Genomic DNA, 19388 nt, shown 5'->3' with positions numbered 1-19388 from the left:
CGTCCTTCCCAACCGTTCATGCCTTGTTTCATCCCTTCGCTCAAGACGCGGTTCGGATGAGCACCGTCTGTGAGCTGCATTGCTCGCAATTTACTATTATTTGACATTTTTATCGCTTCCACGCGCCGGTGATGCGAATGCCTGATCACCCTAAGGTATCCAGGGGGAGCCCGCCAGCTAAGAGCTCACTTTCTGCGTCGTCCGATTGCGAAGGGCGGAAAGTGGTAGCGGTTAAGTCTCGGTTAAAGGCAGTTATCTTGACCTTAGGATTCTCTTGTGGCAATGGCAAAAGCAACAAAAAATTAATTTTCAGCAGTGCAGGGACACATAATTACATTCCTTCTACCTCGATTTTTGTTTTTCATCTATCCATAACTGCTTATTTTCGTTCTCTCCATTGCATCGCTATGCCATACTACTCTTCCCCAACCAAGCCTTCCACTTGCTGAAAACAGGAAAATCGACCTCAGGTTTACCTGTTTCGCGGATGTAGCGATGACATGCTCACCGACGGCAGCAAAAGAGCCCTGTTTTCGTAGCCCGGGAGACCACGAAGCAAGAATGAGAGATATAAAGAGAGCCAGTGCAAAGGCACACGTCGCTCTATCTAAAGAAGAGAACGTGGTTTAGGAAGGGGGATGTTTTACGGTCTTCGACCACCACGGCTCCCGAGGCGCGGTTTGCAGCACGTTCCTTTACGACCGCCGCGTGCTCGCGCCACCGGTCCTGATTCGGGGATTTATTTAAGCCAGAACGTCGTAAAAAGAGAGGAATTACGCGTCCGCAGAAAGAGCCCCAGACGACGACCACACCGCGGCGCACCTGCGAGCGTCGGTGTTTTAAACAGGGCTGCTTCGCAAGAGGGGCTGCTTACGCCATAAACGCACCGCGCTGCCTCTTCTCGACGGAGGCGTGTATAATGATCGCGCGCCAATGAAATCGGCTTTCCTCTTTCACTCCTCTGTGTAAGACGCCCGACTACTGTGCCGGAGTACCCGGGTTCGAACCCGACCTCGGCGGCTGTGTTTCGATGGAGGTGAAACGAAAAGGCGTCCATGTGCGGTGCGATGTCAGCGCGCGTTAAAGATCCCCAGGTGGTCGATATTACTCCGTAGCCCTCCACTACGGCTCCTCTTTCTCTATTTCCACTTTCACTCCCATCTTCCTCCCTCCCCTTACGGCGCGGTAGAGGTGTCCACATAAAAAACAATTGAGACAGTTACCGCGCCTTTCTTTTCCTATAAATCAATAAGTTTTTCTTTGTACGGTGCGCGGAGGCCCTTTTGATTCCCTCGTTCGATGCCGCACGGATCAGGTCCTGTAGTCGCGGTAAGCTCGCACCGACGTTATTGAGTTTTAGCGACGCGCCGAACGAGATCCTCTTATGTGATCCGCTTACGTCCAGTGGGGAGGCGGCAAACCGCGATGCGGGGATCCGCAGTCAGGTGCGCACCCGTACTGCTCTACGGGGTCATCTGCGCGTGCGCCTCGTGCAAGCGAATAAACTGTCGCGCTATGCCGAGGCTCTCCACGTACCTGCCTGTGGTCGCGATGTTGTGGCGAGTTGGCTTCTCGCCTCATTTGCACAGTTTCCGCCCACCAAATGAGAAAATGAACGAGAGACTGAAGGAACGAGATACTGAGTAAAAACATACGAGAGAACAAAGCGCACCATACTGCAACCTGCAGGAATCCCACGGGCCGCAATTTCCGGAGCCCTCCACTAGGCACTGTAGTAAAAATTCTCTCTTTCCCATTCTCTTTCGCTCGCAGAGAGGAACTGCTCGGCTATCGAATGTCCGGTGGTGCCGCCCAAGCCTTGCCCCGAGGACAGCTACGCTCTGCCTTCACAGAGTTCGCCCAAGAGCTGCTGTCCCATCAGCGGAGGGTGAGTGCACCTTTCTTCTTTTTTGAGGGCACGAATGGGCTCCCGTCTCACGCTTGGTCGAGCTGCTGCGAATTATAACTTTAATGGTCGTACATAGTTATGTCCCTTGACCAGGCTCATACGAGCCAAGGAAAGTATTGAGCATGCCTTGAGTTCACAGGACCGTGCTGCATGGACGACTCTACCGTACGCAGCAACACGTGAGACCACTCTTGCATAACAGATGGATCTGTATATGTATACGGTGGCTTTTCTGCAGAATAGGATCGCCGTACGATAAGGTTGCAGTAAGAAAATGTTTCCAAGAGCTAAGTTTCACATAATGTCAAGTCCTCGGGTATGTGAGGTAGCTTTAAGTTGCCATGTGTAAAGTTATGATTACATAGGGCTTCCATGAGTAAGGTTGTCTCACGCAGGATGGATGCATACAGTGGAGGTCTGTCGCACTTCCGGAACACTAGCGCTTTGAAAGTGAGTCAGCGCTCACCTTATTCACATCATTTGTCCATGACTGCTCGGAAAGCGGCCGTCCTTGTGCCCCTCTCGTCCGTATCTTTATTTGCGCATTCCCCTTGATTAAGTATTCACATGAACTGCCCATGGCTGCTCAGAAGCGTGAACTTATTCGACAAAGAAAGCCACATGAAACAGGTAATATCTGTAACCTCGACTAAAGTGGCCGCATATCATGTCCGGCTTTTGGTCGGCACTTTCGCCAAACGGATTAAGCAGCTGGGAGTTGAGGCGAATACGTTAACCTGCACACGTATATTCGGTCGCCTTGCATGCGCTGACAGTCGCCACACGGGTTCACGGATCCTCCAATTTGCCCTAGTTCAGCTCTTCCCTCGTCTGCTGCGGCGCAGTGCAGCTTGTGCTGGGGAGGCCCACGGGGAGCCCGCTGCGCGAATGTCTCGGTCGAGAGACACAAGGGCGACGCATTCAGAAAGGGCGCCCAGTCGGCGCCTGCTTTGCAAACTCGCGGGCGGCCGGCAACCACGCGGTGTCTGCGAATTCCGTTCCCTCCCCCGTCTCTGCTTGACTTCTTGACACCCCGCGATGGTGACAGGGAAGACAGCATATTCACTGCTTTGAAGGTGCGCGCTTTTTCTACAACACCGGTACTTGTTGACTCGAGATGGTAGTCTAGTGAATGCACGGTTAATGCATGAGAACAGCTGGCTTCACTTAGTTGCAGCGATAGCTGGTAATGCTAAGCCTTAGTCAAGCAGGCTGACACCAATGTGGGTTCGAACGCAGCTGGAGGAGAGGTTTTCGCACTGAAGCTCCAAAGGTAACCTGGAGCCGCGAATTTGACCTTCAGCTGTCAGAGGCTTGTCTGTATGACGTCAAGACGCTGTGGAGAGGAACTGTGCTCCGTCGCAGCCATGTTGCTGTGGCACAGGCGAAAGTTGCTTCGCTGGCGCTTGATCCTTCAGTCTCAGGCTCAAGTCTAATAATCCCAAGCTCAAGTCTAATAATCCTGCCGATATAGCTAACCGGGATAAACCTCCACAAAGTTTTTTTTTTTTTTTTTTTTTAAATCGAGTATTTTTGCTTCCAGTTTCACTATCGACTTTCGGTTAGATGTTTGACTAATTAGTTCTGCCGTGAATGGAAGCAAGAATAATAAAACAATTACGAGGGACCTTAGCGACTAAAGTAGTGAAAGGCGAAAACCTGAGAAGTCTCATCTTGTCTAGCGTCCCTGTCATCTTCTATCCCACACTTCAACGCACGCCAAGGAACGCCAAGGAACGCCACGCAACAGGAGCGATAGGGTGCCATCCAAACGCACACTTGTCCGAGAAAGTGTGACAGATACTGCGCCTTTCCTCCAGAAGCCTCATCTTCTCTAGCGTTCCTGCCATCTGCAATCCCACACTTCAAACGCGCGCTACGGAACGCCACGCGACAGCGGCCGCAAAAGCGGGACACACTTTGTCCACGACAGTATGAGCCATTAAAGGCTTAATTTCGACTTAATAATAGCCCCGCCGGGGTGGTGCAGCGGTATAGACGCCCGACTACTGTGCCGGAGTACCCGGGTTCGAACCCGACCTCGGCGGCTGCGTTTCGAGGCGTCCGTGCGCTGTGCGATGTCAGCGCACGTTAAAGATGTTGTAGCTGTAGGAAGAAGGAAAAGAAAATGCACGGGCCTGCTACTGGCTCTATAGCTGAACCACCTCGTGCAGACAGACGAGAAAATAAAGAAAAGAAAGAGGGAAAGAAAGACGCGCGCCGCAACAACAGCCGTCGTCCACCACCGAAGCGGTGGCTGGTGCAATGACGGCCTACAACAGATAAAAATTCGGTGGCAGGCTAGCCCCCGCCGCAAGCGGCGGTGACCTACCTGTCCCAGCCCCATCAGGGAAGATTAGTTCCCCAGGTGGTCGAAATTACTCCGTAGCCCTCCACTACGGCCCCTCTTTCTCTCTTTCCGCTTTCACTTCCCTTCCCTTGCGGCGCGGTTGAGGTGTCCACAGAAAACAAGTGATACAGTTACCGCGCCTTTCCCTTCCTATAAATCATTGAATCAGTTTCGCCTTAGTAATAACTGGATCACAGGAAGGGAATAGACGCTGTGTCTGTCACATTCGTTTCTGTGGACACCTAGACCGCGCCTTAAGGGAACGGAGGAAGGAGTGGAAGTGGATAGAGAGAGGAGCGATAGTGGAGGGCTACCGAGTAATTTCGACCACCTGGGGATCTTAACGTGTGCTGACATCGGGAGAGGGAGGTGGTGAAGGGTGGCTGTTCCTGGCCCTACGGGGCTGGGACGGTAGGCCAACGCCGCTTACGGCGGGGACTAGCCAGCCACCGAATTTTTATCTGTTGTAGGCCGTTATGCACCCGCCACCGCTTAGGTGGTGGACGACGGCTGTTGTGGCGCGCGTCTTTCCCTCTTCTTTTATTGCGAACGCAATACTACTTTCACTTTCAAGCCTTTGCGGTGCGACGGCGGTGCACATGAAATGACCTTTCGCGTGACCTCTGTGTGACGTCACGCCTCAAAGCTGGGCGACCAACTCGCACCGTCCGTGAGAGACGGCGGTGCGCATGAACGGCGGCCTAACTCCCGCTTTCTCCGCCAGGAGCGCCACAGGTGTTATGACGTCACGCCTCAAAGCTGGGCGACCAACTCGCGCCGTCCGTGAGAGACGGCAGTGCGCATGAACGGCGGCCTAATCCAACACCACCTAGACTAGGCGGTGTTGCCTAACCCCGCTCTCTCCGCCAGGAGCGCCACAGGTGTTATGACGTCACGCCTCAAAGCTGTCAGATAGAGGAACAAGCCACAAAGTAGACATTCCACGAAAGTGTCGCGAATATATAATAGTGCCCCCGTACCTAAAAACATGCACCCTACGTACAAGGAGAGGAGGAGAGAAAAGAGGGTCGAGATTCTCGCAAAGAAAGCGGGGAAAATGAAGCCGGGGGAGGTCGCCTACTCGGGGGCGGCGGTGGCTGCGGTCGTCAACGGCCGCGGCGTACCCGCCGCCGCCGCGTCCGTTAGAAGCCGAAATGTAGACACGGCTGAAGAAGTTGCAATGGCGCTCGCTTGCGTTGGAACGGTAGCCAGCATAGTTATTAGTGACAGCAAAACAGCTGCCTGGAACTTTGGAAAAGGGAAGGTCTCGAAGGAGGCAGCCAAAATTTTAGAGAAAGGAAAACTTGAAAGAAGGATTCGAATTATTTGGACCCCCGCGCACGAGTCCGTCCCCGGCAACGAGGCGGCGCACGAGCTAGCCCGAGCTCTCTACTTCCGGGCAGCCGTAGAGCCGCCTGATTGCGATGAGATGGACGAGAGGCTGCAAACTTATAAGAAAATTGTAGAACACTACAGACTTAGCAGAAGGTCCCTGCCACCACCGGATCGAACGCCAACTAACAAGGAGAGGCCGTCGCTTGGCGGCGCGTGCAAGCTGGGAATTTCCCAAGTCCCGTCTGGCTTTTCCACACGCAAGTGGAGGAAAAGGCGGACGATAAATGCGAAACCTGCGGAGAAAGGGGTACTCTGAATCACATAATCTGGCAATGCCTTGATTCCCCTGGCGCCAAGGAAAACATAAATAGTAGAGAAGCCTGGGAACTGCTACTGTGGAGCGAGTCCCCCGCCAACCAGCAGCAAGCTATCCGCCTGGCGGCTGAAGCCGCGAAGAAACACTGAGGCCCCGGCCTCCGTCCCATAGGCCTGCGTGCCGGGGGCGGGTAGTAGGGGGCCTCCTACATCGGTTGAAAAATAAAGTTCGTAACAACAACAACAACAACTGGGCGACCAACTCGCGCCGTCCGTGAGAGACGGCGGTGCACACGAACGGCGGCCTAACTCCCGCTCTCTCCGCCAGGAGCGCCACAGGTGCTGTGACGTTCTGCAGCTGTATAAAGCGGCGACCGACTCGCGCCGTCCGTGAGAGACGGCGGTGCACATGACTACGATGCCGCCTACTGCTAAGGATGCTTTCGCAACCTACCGGGTTTAACCAAGCTAAGCCTCTGCCAACTTTTTCTTCCCTTCTCTACTTCCTCTCTTCTGTCCGCACGAGGCAGCGGAGGTGGCTCAGCTACAGAGCCAGTAGCAGGCCCGTGCATTTTCTTTTCCTTCTTCCTACAGCCACAACAACAATAACAACGCGCAGCACATGGACGCCTCCTCGTTTCACCTTCATCGAAAAAAAAATTCTAGGGGGCACTTTGGATCACTAAACTGCGATGAGGCTAAAGCCTGTATCGTGCGGTCATCCGAAGCACTCCATTGCGGCACCTCTTCCTCTCCGTTTTCACTCTCACCTTCGCAATTACGCGATAGCATCAGCTACTAGCCAACATAAGCCGCGTTTGCATGAATGCGACAGTAGCACTATAGTGCCTAGAATATAAGTGCGCACCGCATCGCATTTCGTAGCGCCTCACGGTAATGCGATCCAACAGCGTTTACATGTAGCGCGATGGTGGCGGCGCATGGTGTCGTATATATCGAAGGCAAAGTAGCACTTCCTGTGCGAGCTGTTTCCGGCATTCTTCTGTCCCGCTTTTGCGGCGGCTGTCGCGTGGCGTTCCTTGGTTGGCGCGCGTTCAAGTGTGGGGTTGCAGATGGCAGGCACGCGACAAGATGAGACTTCTCAGCCTTTCGCCTTTCACTACTTTAGTCGCTAAAGTCTCTCGTAATTGTCTCGGAGCTCTGCGAGCGCGCCACAAGGCGGACGCTCGAGAAAACTCTCTTCCCATAATTCCTAATGCGATGCGAACGGGTTTACATGCCAGGAGAAAGTCGACTTACCCCTCTCAATCCAGCCCCTCCTGGTGCATTAATGTGATGCGCTTTCATAGCGCATTACCCCTGTTTACATGAATGCGATACGCTAGAAAGTTGATGCGATGCGATGCGCTAGCTGTCGCATTCATGTAAACGCGGCTATATAAAGCCCCGCTTTAACCGCGGCAATATTAACGTGCCCGCATGGCCTAGGGATGAATGCAAGGACTTTGACAGGCTGATTGTGATATCACCCTCCGATATGGAAGGAGAGGCCCGACTTGGCAGCTCCTGCCAAACGTAATGTTAGGAAGCCCTACGTCATGTTAGTGCTCGGCCATGTCAGCTGCCAGCTACCGCGTCCCACGACTTCTAGCCTTTGTACGTAACGGACGGACGGTCACCGCGAGTATCCCGGCGGCGGGTCGCCGTAACGCGGCCAAGAACTGAATTTCGCGACGTCCTCCCGTTAGAAACTCGGCGGGCGTTTGCGGCGCCAAGAAGCAAAAAAGAAGCAGACGGCCTAGAACGAAAGAAGAGAAAACGGTGGGGTGTACCGTGTGCTAATGATCCTTTTGTCGCGGGCGCCAACGGTCGGCGCGCCGGTGGAAGCTATGCCAGAGCGAGCGCAGTTAAATAAAAGAAGAGCGGAAAGAGAAGGTCCGTCTGTACACAAGACGCTAGCGGCGTCGTCGAATGGATGCTGCCAGCAGGTGTGCGGGGGCGGCGTGAAAAGGTCCAAGGAAGAAGGCCATTACCCGTCGCCTGTCTCGCGCGCACTGCGCTGTGTATCTGCGCGCGCTAACGTCTGTTCGCAATACGCGCGAGAAGCGAGAAGCTCCGTCGAAACCGCGTGAGTGTTTCGTATTGGCTTTCTACGGACCAAGTGCTCCTCCGAGGCCATTCGTTCATGACCGGACGTGCCTCTGCTTCGGATATGGCACTTGCCGACGATTTGGACTCCGCCCGTTTCCTGTTTTCTTTTAAAGCGAAAGCCTTTAATGTCTCATCGTTGTCGACAGAAGGCTGTCATCAGAGGTGTCACGCTTTCGAGAGCGAGAGTTAAAAATAGGTTAATAAACCTTGTCTCCACCGGGAATCAAACCTCCATCACTTTTATCCCCAGCCCAGTGCTTTACCGACTGCGCCACGCCCCGGATCGTGAAACGCTCTTCACAATTCCCCTTGTCTACCGTGAGGACGACAGCGGGATTCCGCGAGTGACAGATACTGCACCTTTCCTTTCCTGTAATCAAATTATAGAACGCCGGTGAACTTCGATGCCTTCAATGAAATGCTGGTTGTGTTTTTGTTGCGACTGTAGGAAGAAAGAAAAGAAAATTTGGAGGACGCTTAAGCTTCGCCTTCAAGAGTGGAACGCGATAGCGTTATTGCACCTCGTTCGCACCGCCCACTCATTCGCTCGGTATGCTCTTGAGTCACACAAAGACATAGTTTTCATACTCAACACTTCTAAGTGCACTGTACAACGTTTTCTAATTATTTGTTCAAACAAGTGCTTCTCACAATCTACATTATCGCACTGTGTTGTGCACACTACAACGTTTCTTGCTCCCGTGTTCCTTTAGCGTTCACACGCACTGAGTATGTCGGTCAGTCACACATCGCAGCTAGGGGACGCTTTCCCAGCAGAAGCGCTACGGCGCAGCGATCACGTCAGAGGCGTCCGGCATCAGACGCTGCACCTAGCAATCGCGCTGTGAGCGGAAAGAGGAGCCGCGTCGCCTGAACACCACTGTTCGAGTGACGCACGCTGGATGTTGGAAGGGGAGAGAGCGAGAAAACTTATTAAACGCAAGGGTATTGAGGCATCCTCGCACCGGTACCCGCGCGGCCCGAAGGGGAGAAGCGGGTGAGCGAAGATAGTGATCTAAAGAAAGGAAAGACGCTTGATTCTACAACCCGTGAGGGTGCACGGCGAAACGTCAGGGGCGAGTGGCGCGCCACGTGTCGGGGCAGCGCCGCACATTGCGAGGAGGGGTTCTTCTGTGTTTGCCGCAAGATGGCTCTGCATGTGCGCAGAGCGCAGAAGAAATGTAGCGCAAACGTACTTCGCTACTCGTGTAACTGCGACTTCTGTAAGTAACATGCTCATAATTACCGATATACACCGCAGTATAACGTTCCACGGCACGTTTCTAAGGCAACACCGCATTCACTAGAAGCGCTTTTGTACCGCTTTCAAGCATCGAACTTGTGGCTGAGTGGTAGCGTCTCCGTCTCACACTCCGGAAACCCTGGTTCGATTCGCACCCAGCCCATCTTGGAAGTTGCTTACCGCTTTCAAGCATCGAACTTGTGGCTGAGTGGTAGCGTCTCCGTCTCACACTCCGGAAACCCTGGTTCGATTCCCACCCAGCCCATCTTGGAAGTTGCTTTTTATTTATGAAGTGCATGCCGGGATTTATCGCTCACGGCCGACGCCGCCGACGACACCGGCCTATCTGCGACACGAGCTCCTTAACGCTGCCGCGTTAAGAATGCACGGGCCTGCCACTGGCTCTGTAGCTGAGCCACCTCCGCTGCCTCATGCGGACAGAAGAGAGAAAGTAGAGAAGAAATAAAAAGAAGAGGGAGAGAAAGACGCGCGTCGGCAACAGCCGTCGTTCACCACCGGGTGCAATGACGGCCTACAACAAGGAGCGCGCGATGTACCGTCACGACAGGTCATGACGACCCCGCCGTGCATCCGATCCAGGCGTCCGTGCGGCGCCTTTCATTTGCCGCTTCCTCTAACGCCGCACACAGCAAACAGAAGCAGACCCAGATGTCTAGGAGGCGTCAGTACAGCAGGCATCGGCGGCGTTTGAAAGTGATTTATAGGATAGAAAAGGCGCAGTATCTGTCACAATTCTCCGCGGACACATGTAACACGCCGTAAAGGAAGGGAGGAAGGTGGGAAAGAAGAGAGGAAGATAGAGGTGCTGTAGAGGAGGGCCACTATCCACCGCGCTATAATGGCTTCCGTCTCATCGCACTTTAGTGGTCCAATGTACCCTCTAGAATCTTTTTCTTTGAGCGTGTGGCGCCAGTTGACGCCACGGCGCGTGCTTACGGCGCTGGTCGAGACAGCCGTAGTGTAGCCGTTTGATGACGGTATCTACTCCCCGCTCTTATTTTCTAAATTTTATTATATTATTTTTCATGTCAGGAAGTGTCCTACGCAGACGTAGATATCGCGAGCTTAACTGGACGCACAGAAAGCAAGCTTGAACGAGATCACTTGGCCAGGAATACAGGTATGTAGTGAAATCTGTTTCATGGAGGCATTCCGGTTTTAGCCGATCGTAGTTCTGTTATTAACAATTCTTGCGGCCTACCAAACTCGACGCATGAATCGGGGAATGTACTCCAGTTAGTGCGCGCTACCTCAGTTGGGTCGGCGCGTAGCTAAAGGCTACGAGCCGCCTTTGGGGCATCGTACGCCCAAAGTTGAAACGGGTCATAAAAACAGGCGGTATATATGAGAGATGTAAGCACTCAGTATGTTCGCGTGTTCTTGCCCTGTTTACCGGGGAAATCTTATTTCCACCTGCGAAATACACGGGTGGCGCACACGCGTTTTGCATCGCATGTCTCTTGTGATCGGCAGCCGCTGCGAATCGGTGTTCGGAAGATTCGTTGATTGCGCATCTGACGTAAGTCGCGTCTTGAGTGCTGATTGCGCCGTTTTTTGGAGCTGGTTTTAACGCGGTAGCGTTAAGGGCCCCGTGTCGCAGAAAAGTCGGAGTCGTCGTCGGCGGCGGCCGCCGTCCCGCGTCGTCCGGCATTGGCCGTGAGCGAAAAATCCCAGAAGCATTAATAAATAAAAATTAGCTGTGGCTTAGCTCTGATTAAGCCTGAGTGATTGCGAAAACAATACCTCCCTGGCTGCGCTTGGCTCTGCTGATGGTTTGGCATGGCTTCGCCTTTTGTGGATGGATGTGATCACATATTATGGAGCTGCAAAAAAGCGCCGCCACCAGCGGACCGACTACCAGTCCCTTCTTTTGAGCGGTGGGAGGCTATACTGGCCAGCTCAGACCCGTTAACGCAAGTTCGGCTACTGAGCGGGCTCAAAAGGTCGCCGAGAGCAACGGTCTTGAGGTCATCTAAGTGTAGCGTCCACAAATCGTTCATTGCTGACAATAAATGTTTTCCAATCCAAATACTCTGGACACAACATGGTTTCTACTGTTTGTTTATTCCTATGAACACGCTTTGGTGGTCCGTAAGGTAGTGACTTTTGGTCTGAACACTGATAATTATATAGTCGTCCGAATGTCTATACATCACCAAGTCTAGACTGCTCCCCCATGGGTAGTACTCTCGCTCTGCACTACTCACAGACGATTCTTCGGCATTCAGAGAGTCCATGAAACTACTCTCGCTCACTGAACTTGTAGAACGCCGCCGGGCTCGCCATTCTGCGGCATAGGCTCGTTGCTTAGCCAACCGCTCTTGCCTTTATCTGTCTCCTCGACACGGCGCCGGCGTTTGCGCGCAGCACGTCGCTCTAGCGACGCCTTGTACAACTCCTCAGACATGACTAGGCGGAGCGCGCCTGCGGCGCCCCATTTATCCTCTCCTAGCGAGCGCCCTCACGCGACGGGCCGAGGAGGCCGTCACGTGGTAGCCGCCGCGCCGAGCGAAGGAATGACTACGACCACACCGTGACTACGACCGAAGAGACGAGTTGGTGCCCCTGCTCTCCTCTGGTCATGACGTCACGCGGTCACGTGGTGCGCCGGAGCGAAGGAATGACCTCCACCGACGGCAGAAAAGTACTAACAGTATTGCTTTCGCAATACAAACGAGTAGGAAAAATCGCCGACCTGAGGAATTGAACGTGGGCCTCAGGGGTACAAGACGAGCACGCTAACCACTCCACACGCCAGCTAGATGGTTTGAAATGGACAAAGGCGCGTCTATTGGTTGCGGTGTTGTCTCAGAAATGTCCCTTAGAGAAGTGTATTGTGGCGTATAATAATAATTATGAGCATGTAAATTACAGAATTACAGAACACGTAGTTAAGCGAGTGGTAAATTACTTTTCCGCTGTACTTCCTCTTCGCTTGGCGTGCACGTAGCGCCATCATGCGTGTGGCGCACGGAATAAGATAGACAGCGCATAGCCTCCGAGATCTTCATCGCGCCGGCTCGGATCGGCAACGATGTTGCCGACAATGCGACTGCAACTTGAGGCCCGCGCGTTTCGGCAATGTGGCTGGCAGCGCTTCTACGTCCCGGAAGGATTAATAAATAAAAATGAGTATAGCAAGTTGCTCTATGTAGGAATTCGAAACAGCGCCTCCTTTCTCGGTGCACGCCTCAGCCTTATTGTAAGCGAAGGAACGCTTGTACGCGCGAACTGGAGCCGAAAGGTTCTCTCGCAGAGGCCGCTAAGGCATGAAGCGTCGGAACATGAGCTCGCTTTTCAGAGACGTGTAATGAAAGCGGTTGGGTTTACCAGTGCCGGGCGTGCACTACGGTCGAAGCAGTAGGAAAAGGCGGTGTCTCTTGTGATATCGCGTTCCATTCTTAAAGGCGAAGCTTAAGCGTCCTCGAAATTTTTTTTTGGTCGCGGTTTGCAGGTAAGGCGTTGGATAGCGTCGACGTACAACCAGAAATGCTAAGATTGAAGCAAGTATATGTACACGAGCGCGTTGGAAATTGTGTACTACTGCTACTATTTTAAGGCGAAAGCCTTTAATGGCTCGTGCTGTCGTGGACAAAATGTGTCCCGCTTTTGCGGCAGCTCTGATCGGCCGAAGCGGGATGACGTCATAGAGGTATCGACCAATCACAGAGCACCACCACAGTATGCGCGAATGCGTTCCTTTATAGCCATATGGCAATAAATCAATTGATAATTAATGACTAATTAAGTAATTACAACTAATGACTGGTAAGTAATTAAGCAACTAATTAATTACCGAATATCTAGTTAATTATAATAATCGATGTGTAATGGATTAATTTGTTACTAATTAGTGCCAGTTGCGTAGCAGAATGCGGCACTCAGGCTTTCACCTTTCACTACTTTAGTCGCTTAAGTCCCTCGTAATTTTTCATTTATTACGCACCTATTTGCACGTGGCATGCCAATTATGCTATACACGGGGCAGAAGCTTCTGTTCTATTTGGTCTTGAGAGGAAGTTATCCACAAATCTTGAAATATAAGGCCACGGCTCGCTGCATAAGCCGTAAGGCAACGTGATGTGAATAGAAGAAAAGGCGGCGGGCAGAAACGCATTGAATCGCTACAAAAACGCAACCGTCAACTCGTTGAAGTTTGACCGAGAGTGTATCCTCTCCATTTGCGTATCTGCATCTGCGCCGAGAGGAGCAGTCTCGGGGTTTTTCATATAAGCTGCGGCAAGTAGGTCGTCTCCACAAATCCTCTAAATCTTTGCGCTCCTTTTGCGCGCTGAGCCAGGCAAATGTTTTTCTCCGGTCGCACTCGTTGACGTCGGGTGAAAAGCGCAAGAAAATACCTCCGGTCGTTAGTTTCGAAGCGGATTTCGCAGGACGCACACTTGCGTCCGTGACGGCATTCCGCAAAAGCAGCTCGTTAGCGTTGGACCTCTTCCCTCCGAAACCCCTGCGCGTAACGACGGCAGTGCGGACGTCGGCTGAGCGAGCCGTGCCAAAAGCTAGCGCCGGTTAATTACTGCGAGCCTGGTTTGTCCCCCCCCTCGTATAACAAACAGGTGCGCGTGTCGTGTAAAGCGCCCCGCCGTTCTCAACAAGGCGAAGTGCTGCTACTGCGCACGCGAACTCCTTTTCACCCGAAGGAAGGAAATACGTAACGAAAGCACGCACGCAGCGAAACCACTCGTAAGAAATGTTAAGCCGCTGTGTGGGCACAACCGCGCTTGCTTCCCGGGAGTTCGTACACTGCAACCGAGTTTGGAAGCGGCGTGCTCATCTTCTGGGAGCCTCTTTTCTCGTACACCGAAAAAGAGCCTCCCCGGTTGAACCGTGGGCTGTTTGCCGCTGCGTGGGCAACGACGCGTAGCGCTTCCTTCTCAAGTATAACAGCAGGGGAAACGCTACGCATCGCGAACCACTGCATATCACCATAGTGGCAGCCGCGCGCTGTAACTGCTGCTCTTCAGTGCAGAGCCCGCTATATAACACCGGGTATCATAACGCACCCGACCGCATCCCTCCCCGGCGTCGCGAACAAAACGCGAGCCTAGCCACCACCGCACACTACACTTTCTCGCCGGTAGTCCTTCCATCCCCACGGCAACAGCTGCGTGGACGAGTCATTACTCGGCAAGGCGTTGCTGCTGCGCGCTACCGCACAAAAGCGCCGGGAAAAGAAAGGCAGTCTCTGCCTCCGCCTGAGCCCTAGCTGTTTATATACACTATAGCGACGCACTGGGAGAGAACAGGATCTGCTCCTGGTAAGGAGGCGCGCCCTGGTACGGGTGCAATGCGAAGAAAGCTCGGTCCGGATTCCCGCGGAAAGTGAACCTTTACACATGGAGCCGCTGCGCATCCCAAAGGCTTTTGAACTCGCTTTGAGAATCCATTAAAGAGGCACGCTCGTAGTATAATCGAGTATAGATCGCGGACGGACGAAGAATGCATCTACTCAACAAGCATTTCTTAAAATGCAGTGAGCTTATATAGTTGTTGTTTGTGGTGGTGTGCTGCCTGTCAGGAAAAGAGGCTACTGACGCTAGTACACAAGTTATGATGTTAAGGCGAAAGCCTTTAATGGCTCATGCTGTCGTGGACAAAATGTGTCCCGCTTTTGCGGCGGCTCTGATTGGCCGAGGCGGGATGACGTCATAGAGGTCTCAACCAATCACAGAGCACCACCACAGTATGCGCGAATGCGTGCCTTATATTGCCATATACCAATCAATGATCAATTACAAATTAACCAATTAACATTATGATTGATTATATTAATTGTTGTGATCTTATTAATTGATAACTTATGACTAAAGAAAGCAATTCATTAATTACCTAATAATTATTAATTAGTAATTAATTACATTTTCAATGGTTAAATAATTAATTAGTAATTACTGCCAGTTGCGTAGCAGAATGCGGCACTCAGGCTTTCGCCCTTCACTACTTTAGTCGCAAAGTCCCTCGTAAGTTGATTGTAGCGCTCGACTGTCCTATGTGTCCTTTTTGTGTTCAGCACTTTGAACAACAAATGGAGTGAAAGTTCACTCCGAGCCACCGACGTCGATACCGCACTTATTGTCCAATACCTAATGCGTGAGTCATTGCTAACGACGTGGTCCATTTCGCGTCGCTTCGTTCAAACCGCGGTGAACGACCTCCTCTCCAAACCGAGGCCACTGCTGCATTCAGGTGCGTGAGCGCCTTTTATTCGTGTACGAGACACAGTGAGTATAAACTCTCTTCGCTATACACAGGTACATAGTGGAAGAGGAGGATGGAACGGGCCTTAATCCCGCGCCATCCGTGCGGCCGATTAAGAGCGACGCTAAGAGGGCAGCTTCAATTAAAAAAAAAAAAAAAAAAGCACAGAGTCCGCCTTCCGAGTCCTTATTTGCTGTCTTCCCGTTCCTGGCGTTCCCAGACACTGACAGACAAAACAGGGCCTATGGAGAAATCTCCGCGCTGCTCGTAAAGATGCCAGCGGGGGCGCAGACACAGCAGGTGAACTCCGAGCCCCCAGCAGACAAACACACATGCGTCTTCGCTGCAGGCAGAGAGAGAGAAGGGGCGCATATAACGCAAACCTGCAACGTAAGCTCCCGGCCGACAACGCTGCCGCTGGCTCTCTTGAACAGAGACAGCGCACGCGTATGGTTATATGGGTGTGTATTTGTTTGAGAAGGAGGAAAGCGTTAGCGTTAACGCTAACACAGAAGACTTCCAGCTTGGGAGTGCGACTGCGGAAGGAATGAGCTGCTGCAAACGTGTATGCGCGCGTGCATGCGCGCAGCGCTACGGATCGCTACGGCGAAAGAAGAGAGACTGGAAAGTTGATCTGTTTTTCATTTCCTTCTTACCATATGTTGAAATTTTTTTGAGGAAAAAAGAAGGGGGGGGGGGGGGGATACGCAGCCACGCTACACTGTGCACACTGTCGTGCACGATATTTATTTCCCAGTGAAGTAGACAGAAAGGGATATAAAATGAGCAGAAATAGACAAAAGGTTGCGCGTCGCTCGCACTACCACCAGCAACAGCAGCAGCAATATGCTCGCACAGACGGTCAACAGCCTTTGCCATCCTCGTGTGTTGACCTAGCGCAGACCGACTGCGTGCCTATGCGCGGTGCCGAAGAGCAGGATGTGTGTGCATTGTTACTTTGTTCGAATGTGCCGCGCGTTCTTCGTCGCCTATGATCTTTCTGTTTTCTTGTCCAATTTTATCCCTCATTGCACAATTTAATTCCTACTTGACAGCATATTCCCCATCTGCCTGTTTTTCACTTACGCAGTACACTCATTTACTCAGCTTTTCAGCTTTTTTCTTTTCTTTTTTTTTTACGCATTGCAATCAAAGTTGCTAAGGGATACAATGCGCGTGGTCCTGCAACAGCCGCGGTATGTACAGTTTCGAGCCTGCTTCGGATAGAGTAAGCGCATAAAATGAAATAATTATCGGCCATACTTTTCGTGGATCCCCTGTATTAGGACTCCACACAACACCACGTTCCCCTTGTTTTGAGCCGTCGCGGCGGCTCGAGCGACGCAGTTCCAACACCGTGAAAATGGTTCGCTCTGTCGCTGCCGCTCGCCGCTGAGTTCGCTCAATCGCTTGCATGTGAACCGGCCTTAATAAGCCCGACCCACCAGTTCCAGTGGGAGTTTTAGCTCACCACCGTACTACGACGCCGATTGAGGCGCTGCAGTTAACCAAATAGATTGTCCCATGTGGTGCAGTTCGTTCTTTACAGCGCATTCGTATATATAGACACATCAGCGGTTTAACGGCACTTCAGGCTCCATATAATACCCTTGATCTTTACAATTCCACAGATTCCTGTTCCAGATCGTCTTACGAGTGCTCCACAGGATCTATACAGGTCCACAGGTTCTTAAAGACACTTCAGACGGCATTCTTAGCGCAAAACAACACACACGCACACGAGAGAAAAGGAGGGACACTATATCAGGATGCAGTTCTATATCCTGATATAGTTCTATATCCTGATACAGTTCTATATCCTGATATAAGAACTATATCAGGATATAGTTCTTAAAGACACTATATCAGGATACAACGTAACAAACAAAAATGTGCATGTGCTAAATATGGCTGGGGTAAGCGGCAATCATATAACTCGACTGAACACCAAAGAAACCAGGGGCATTTTACCTTACAATTTGGTCTGATGGTTAGCCTTTTATTCACTAAGCAGAAAAGCCTCAACAGCGGTCTACTTTCTCTCACGGAGGAAATCTGTGTAGTGGCTACTTGAGTTCTTTCCATACATGCTCACAGGCATGGGCTCCGCTTCTGGCGTGCCTAACTAACCACACACGCAGGAGCATAAGCACACAACACAGCTCGATGGTACGCCTAGAAACACGCATATATTCTCTATCGCAGCGGCATCTAAGTTGCTGAATACAAAGGAGTTCCGCCTGGAACCGCCGACGTTGTGCTCCTCCCGAGAAGAGCCAGGTCACGGTCGACGACGATCCTTTGTCCCTGAAACCCCGCACGCACCGTGGCTGCAGTAAAAATCTGAAATAGCATTGCCTCCTGAAGCCTCGACAAAAAGAATATTGGCTTCTTTCTTGGCGGACAAGAAAGATCAACAGGTAGTAAAAAAGAGAAGAGGCGATGCAAGGCAAGACTCGGAACCAGAAGTCTAGAGGGAAATAAGACGGAGAAGAAGAAAAAAAAAGAAGGGAAACAGGCAATGCAGCAGCAGACAGGGGAGCAGGGGAAGGAGGAGCATTCACCCGTAACGGTCTCGGGGCATTAGGCGCGTAAAGAGATATACGACACGCTCGGCGGAGCGGCGCTCTTTTACACAAAGGCACGCGAGAGGCACATATACATGCGCGACATTGGCCCGTCAATCAAATGACTGGGACACGTTTGGTGTTTTCGTTTTCTCTCGTTTTCGTCTCTCTCGAGTCTGTAGGGGACCCGTGACCTCCCGGTCTACTCGAGACACGACGTCGGGGCCTACGAACCACATGTCAGTCAGTGAGCGTTGCGGAAGGGCAGCTGGCGTGTCTGCAGTCGGTGCCAAAAGTTTTCGGGACGTGCGGGTGCGGTGGGAAAAGAAAGATAATATTTTACCTAACATGCGCTAGGTGACACACACACACACACACACACACACACACACACACACACACACACACACACACACACACACACACACACACACACACACACACACACACACACACACACACACACACACACACACACACACACACACACACACACACACACACACACACACACACACACACACACATATATATATATATATATATATATATATATATATTTTTTAATTGCGCAAGTATGCCCTTCGGCATAAGGGTCTAAATATATTGATTCAGGCCTGTGGCCCCAATAAATGCCAACAGCTCTCGGTGGTGGTATGGGCCATGTGTCCATACTCCTGTGTCAGGGGGTCTGGTAGGGTGGTAAGAGTGGCTTCTAAGGTGTACATTGCGGGCCACGCGAAGACCAGGACAAGTTTTTATTGCGAAAGCAATACTACTCTAGGTTTCGAGCCTTCAGCGTTGCGCGGCCGCACCCACGTGACGCTGTGACGTCACACCCCACGTGACACTAGAGTGAGAGCTGGACTACCAACTCAAGCGGTCGGCAGGAGCTGCCAACTTGGGTCATCTCGTTTCACATGGGACGGTTATGTCAGAATCAGCTTGCTAGGACGCTGGCATTCACGTTACCCCTATTCATACGGGTTGGTTAAAGCGGGGCTTTATATGCGGGCTGAGGAAGAAGCAAAAGAGAAGAACGCTCGGTAGCCCGCAGCTAATGCTTTCGCTCAATATTTGGTTCAGCAGCGTTGAACCCTTGTAATTTTTTAGGAAGTGGTCTAGTGTGGTCTCCGTATATATGATCCGATGATAAAATACCATGGTCTGAATCGGTCACCAAGCGGAAGCGCTTTATATTGAAATGAATGAGAAGACCTCCAGGGTGGTCCAGAAGTATCGGGCTTACGCTTCACATTTCTGGCTGGCGGGTTGAGCGTTCCGCAAAGCAGCCTACCAGGAGATCTGAGCCGGATTGGG

At 51.9% G+C, this 19388-nt stretch overlaps 1 protein-coding gene across 2 annotated transcripts in view; it reads left to right on the top strand.

The window, feature by feature from the left end:
* LOC146175427 (cysteine-rich motor neuron 1 protein-like) overlaps nt 1–19388 on the top strand; it is a 192487-nt gene that overhangs the window by 109925 nt on the left and 63174 nt on the right. For both annotated transcript variants that reach the window (XM_084581770.1, XM_084581771.1), the window contains exon 2: nt 1774–1888. In XM_084581770.1, the coding sequence (XP_084437896.1) occupies nt 1774–1888 (115 nt within the window). The remainder of the gene's footprint in view (nt 1–1773; nt 1889–19388) is intronic.

The sequence above is a fragment of the Amblyomma maculatum genome, chromosome 10 (genome assembly GCF_055883805.1).
Source record: "Amblyomma maculatum isolate TAMU_Amacu chromosome 10, ASM5588380v1, whole genome shotgun sequence".
NCBI classification, from domain to species: Eukaryota; Metazoa; Arthropoda; class Arachnida; order Ixodida; family Ixodidae; genus Amblyomma; species Amblyomma maculatum.
This window is presented reverse-complemented; position numbering and strand designations above follow the sequence as displayed.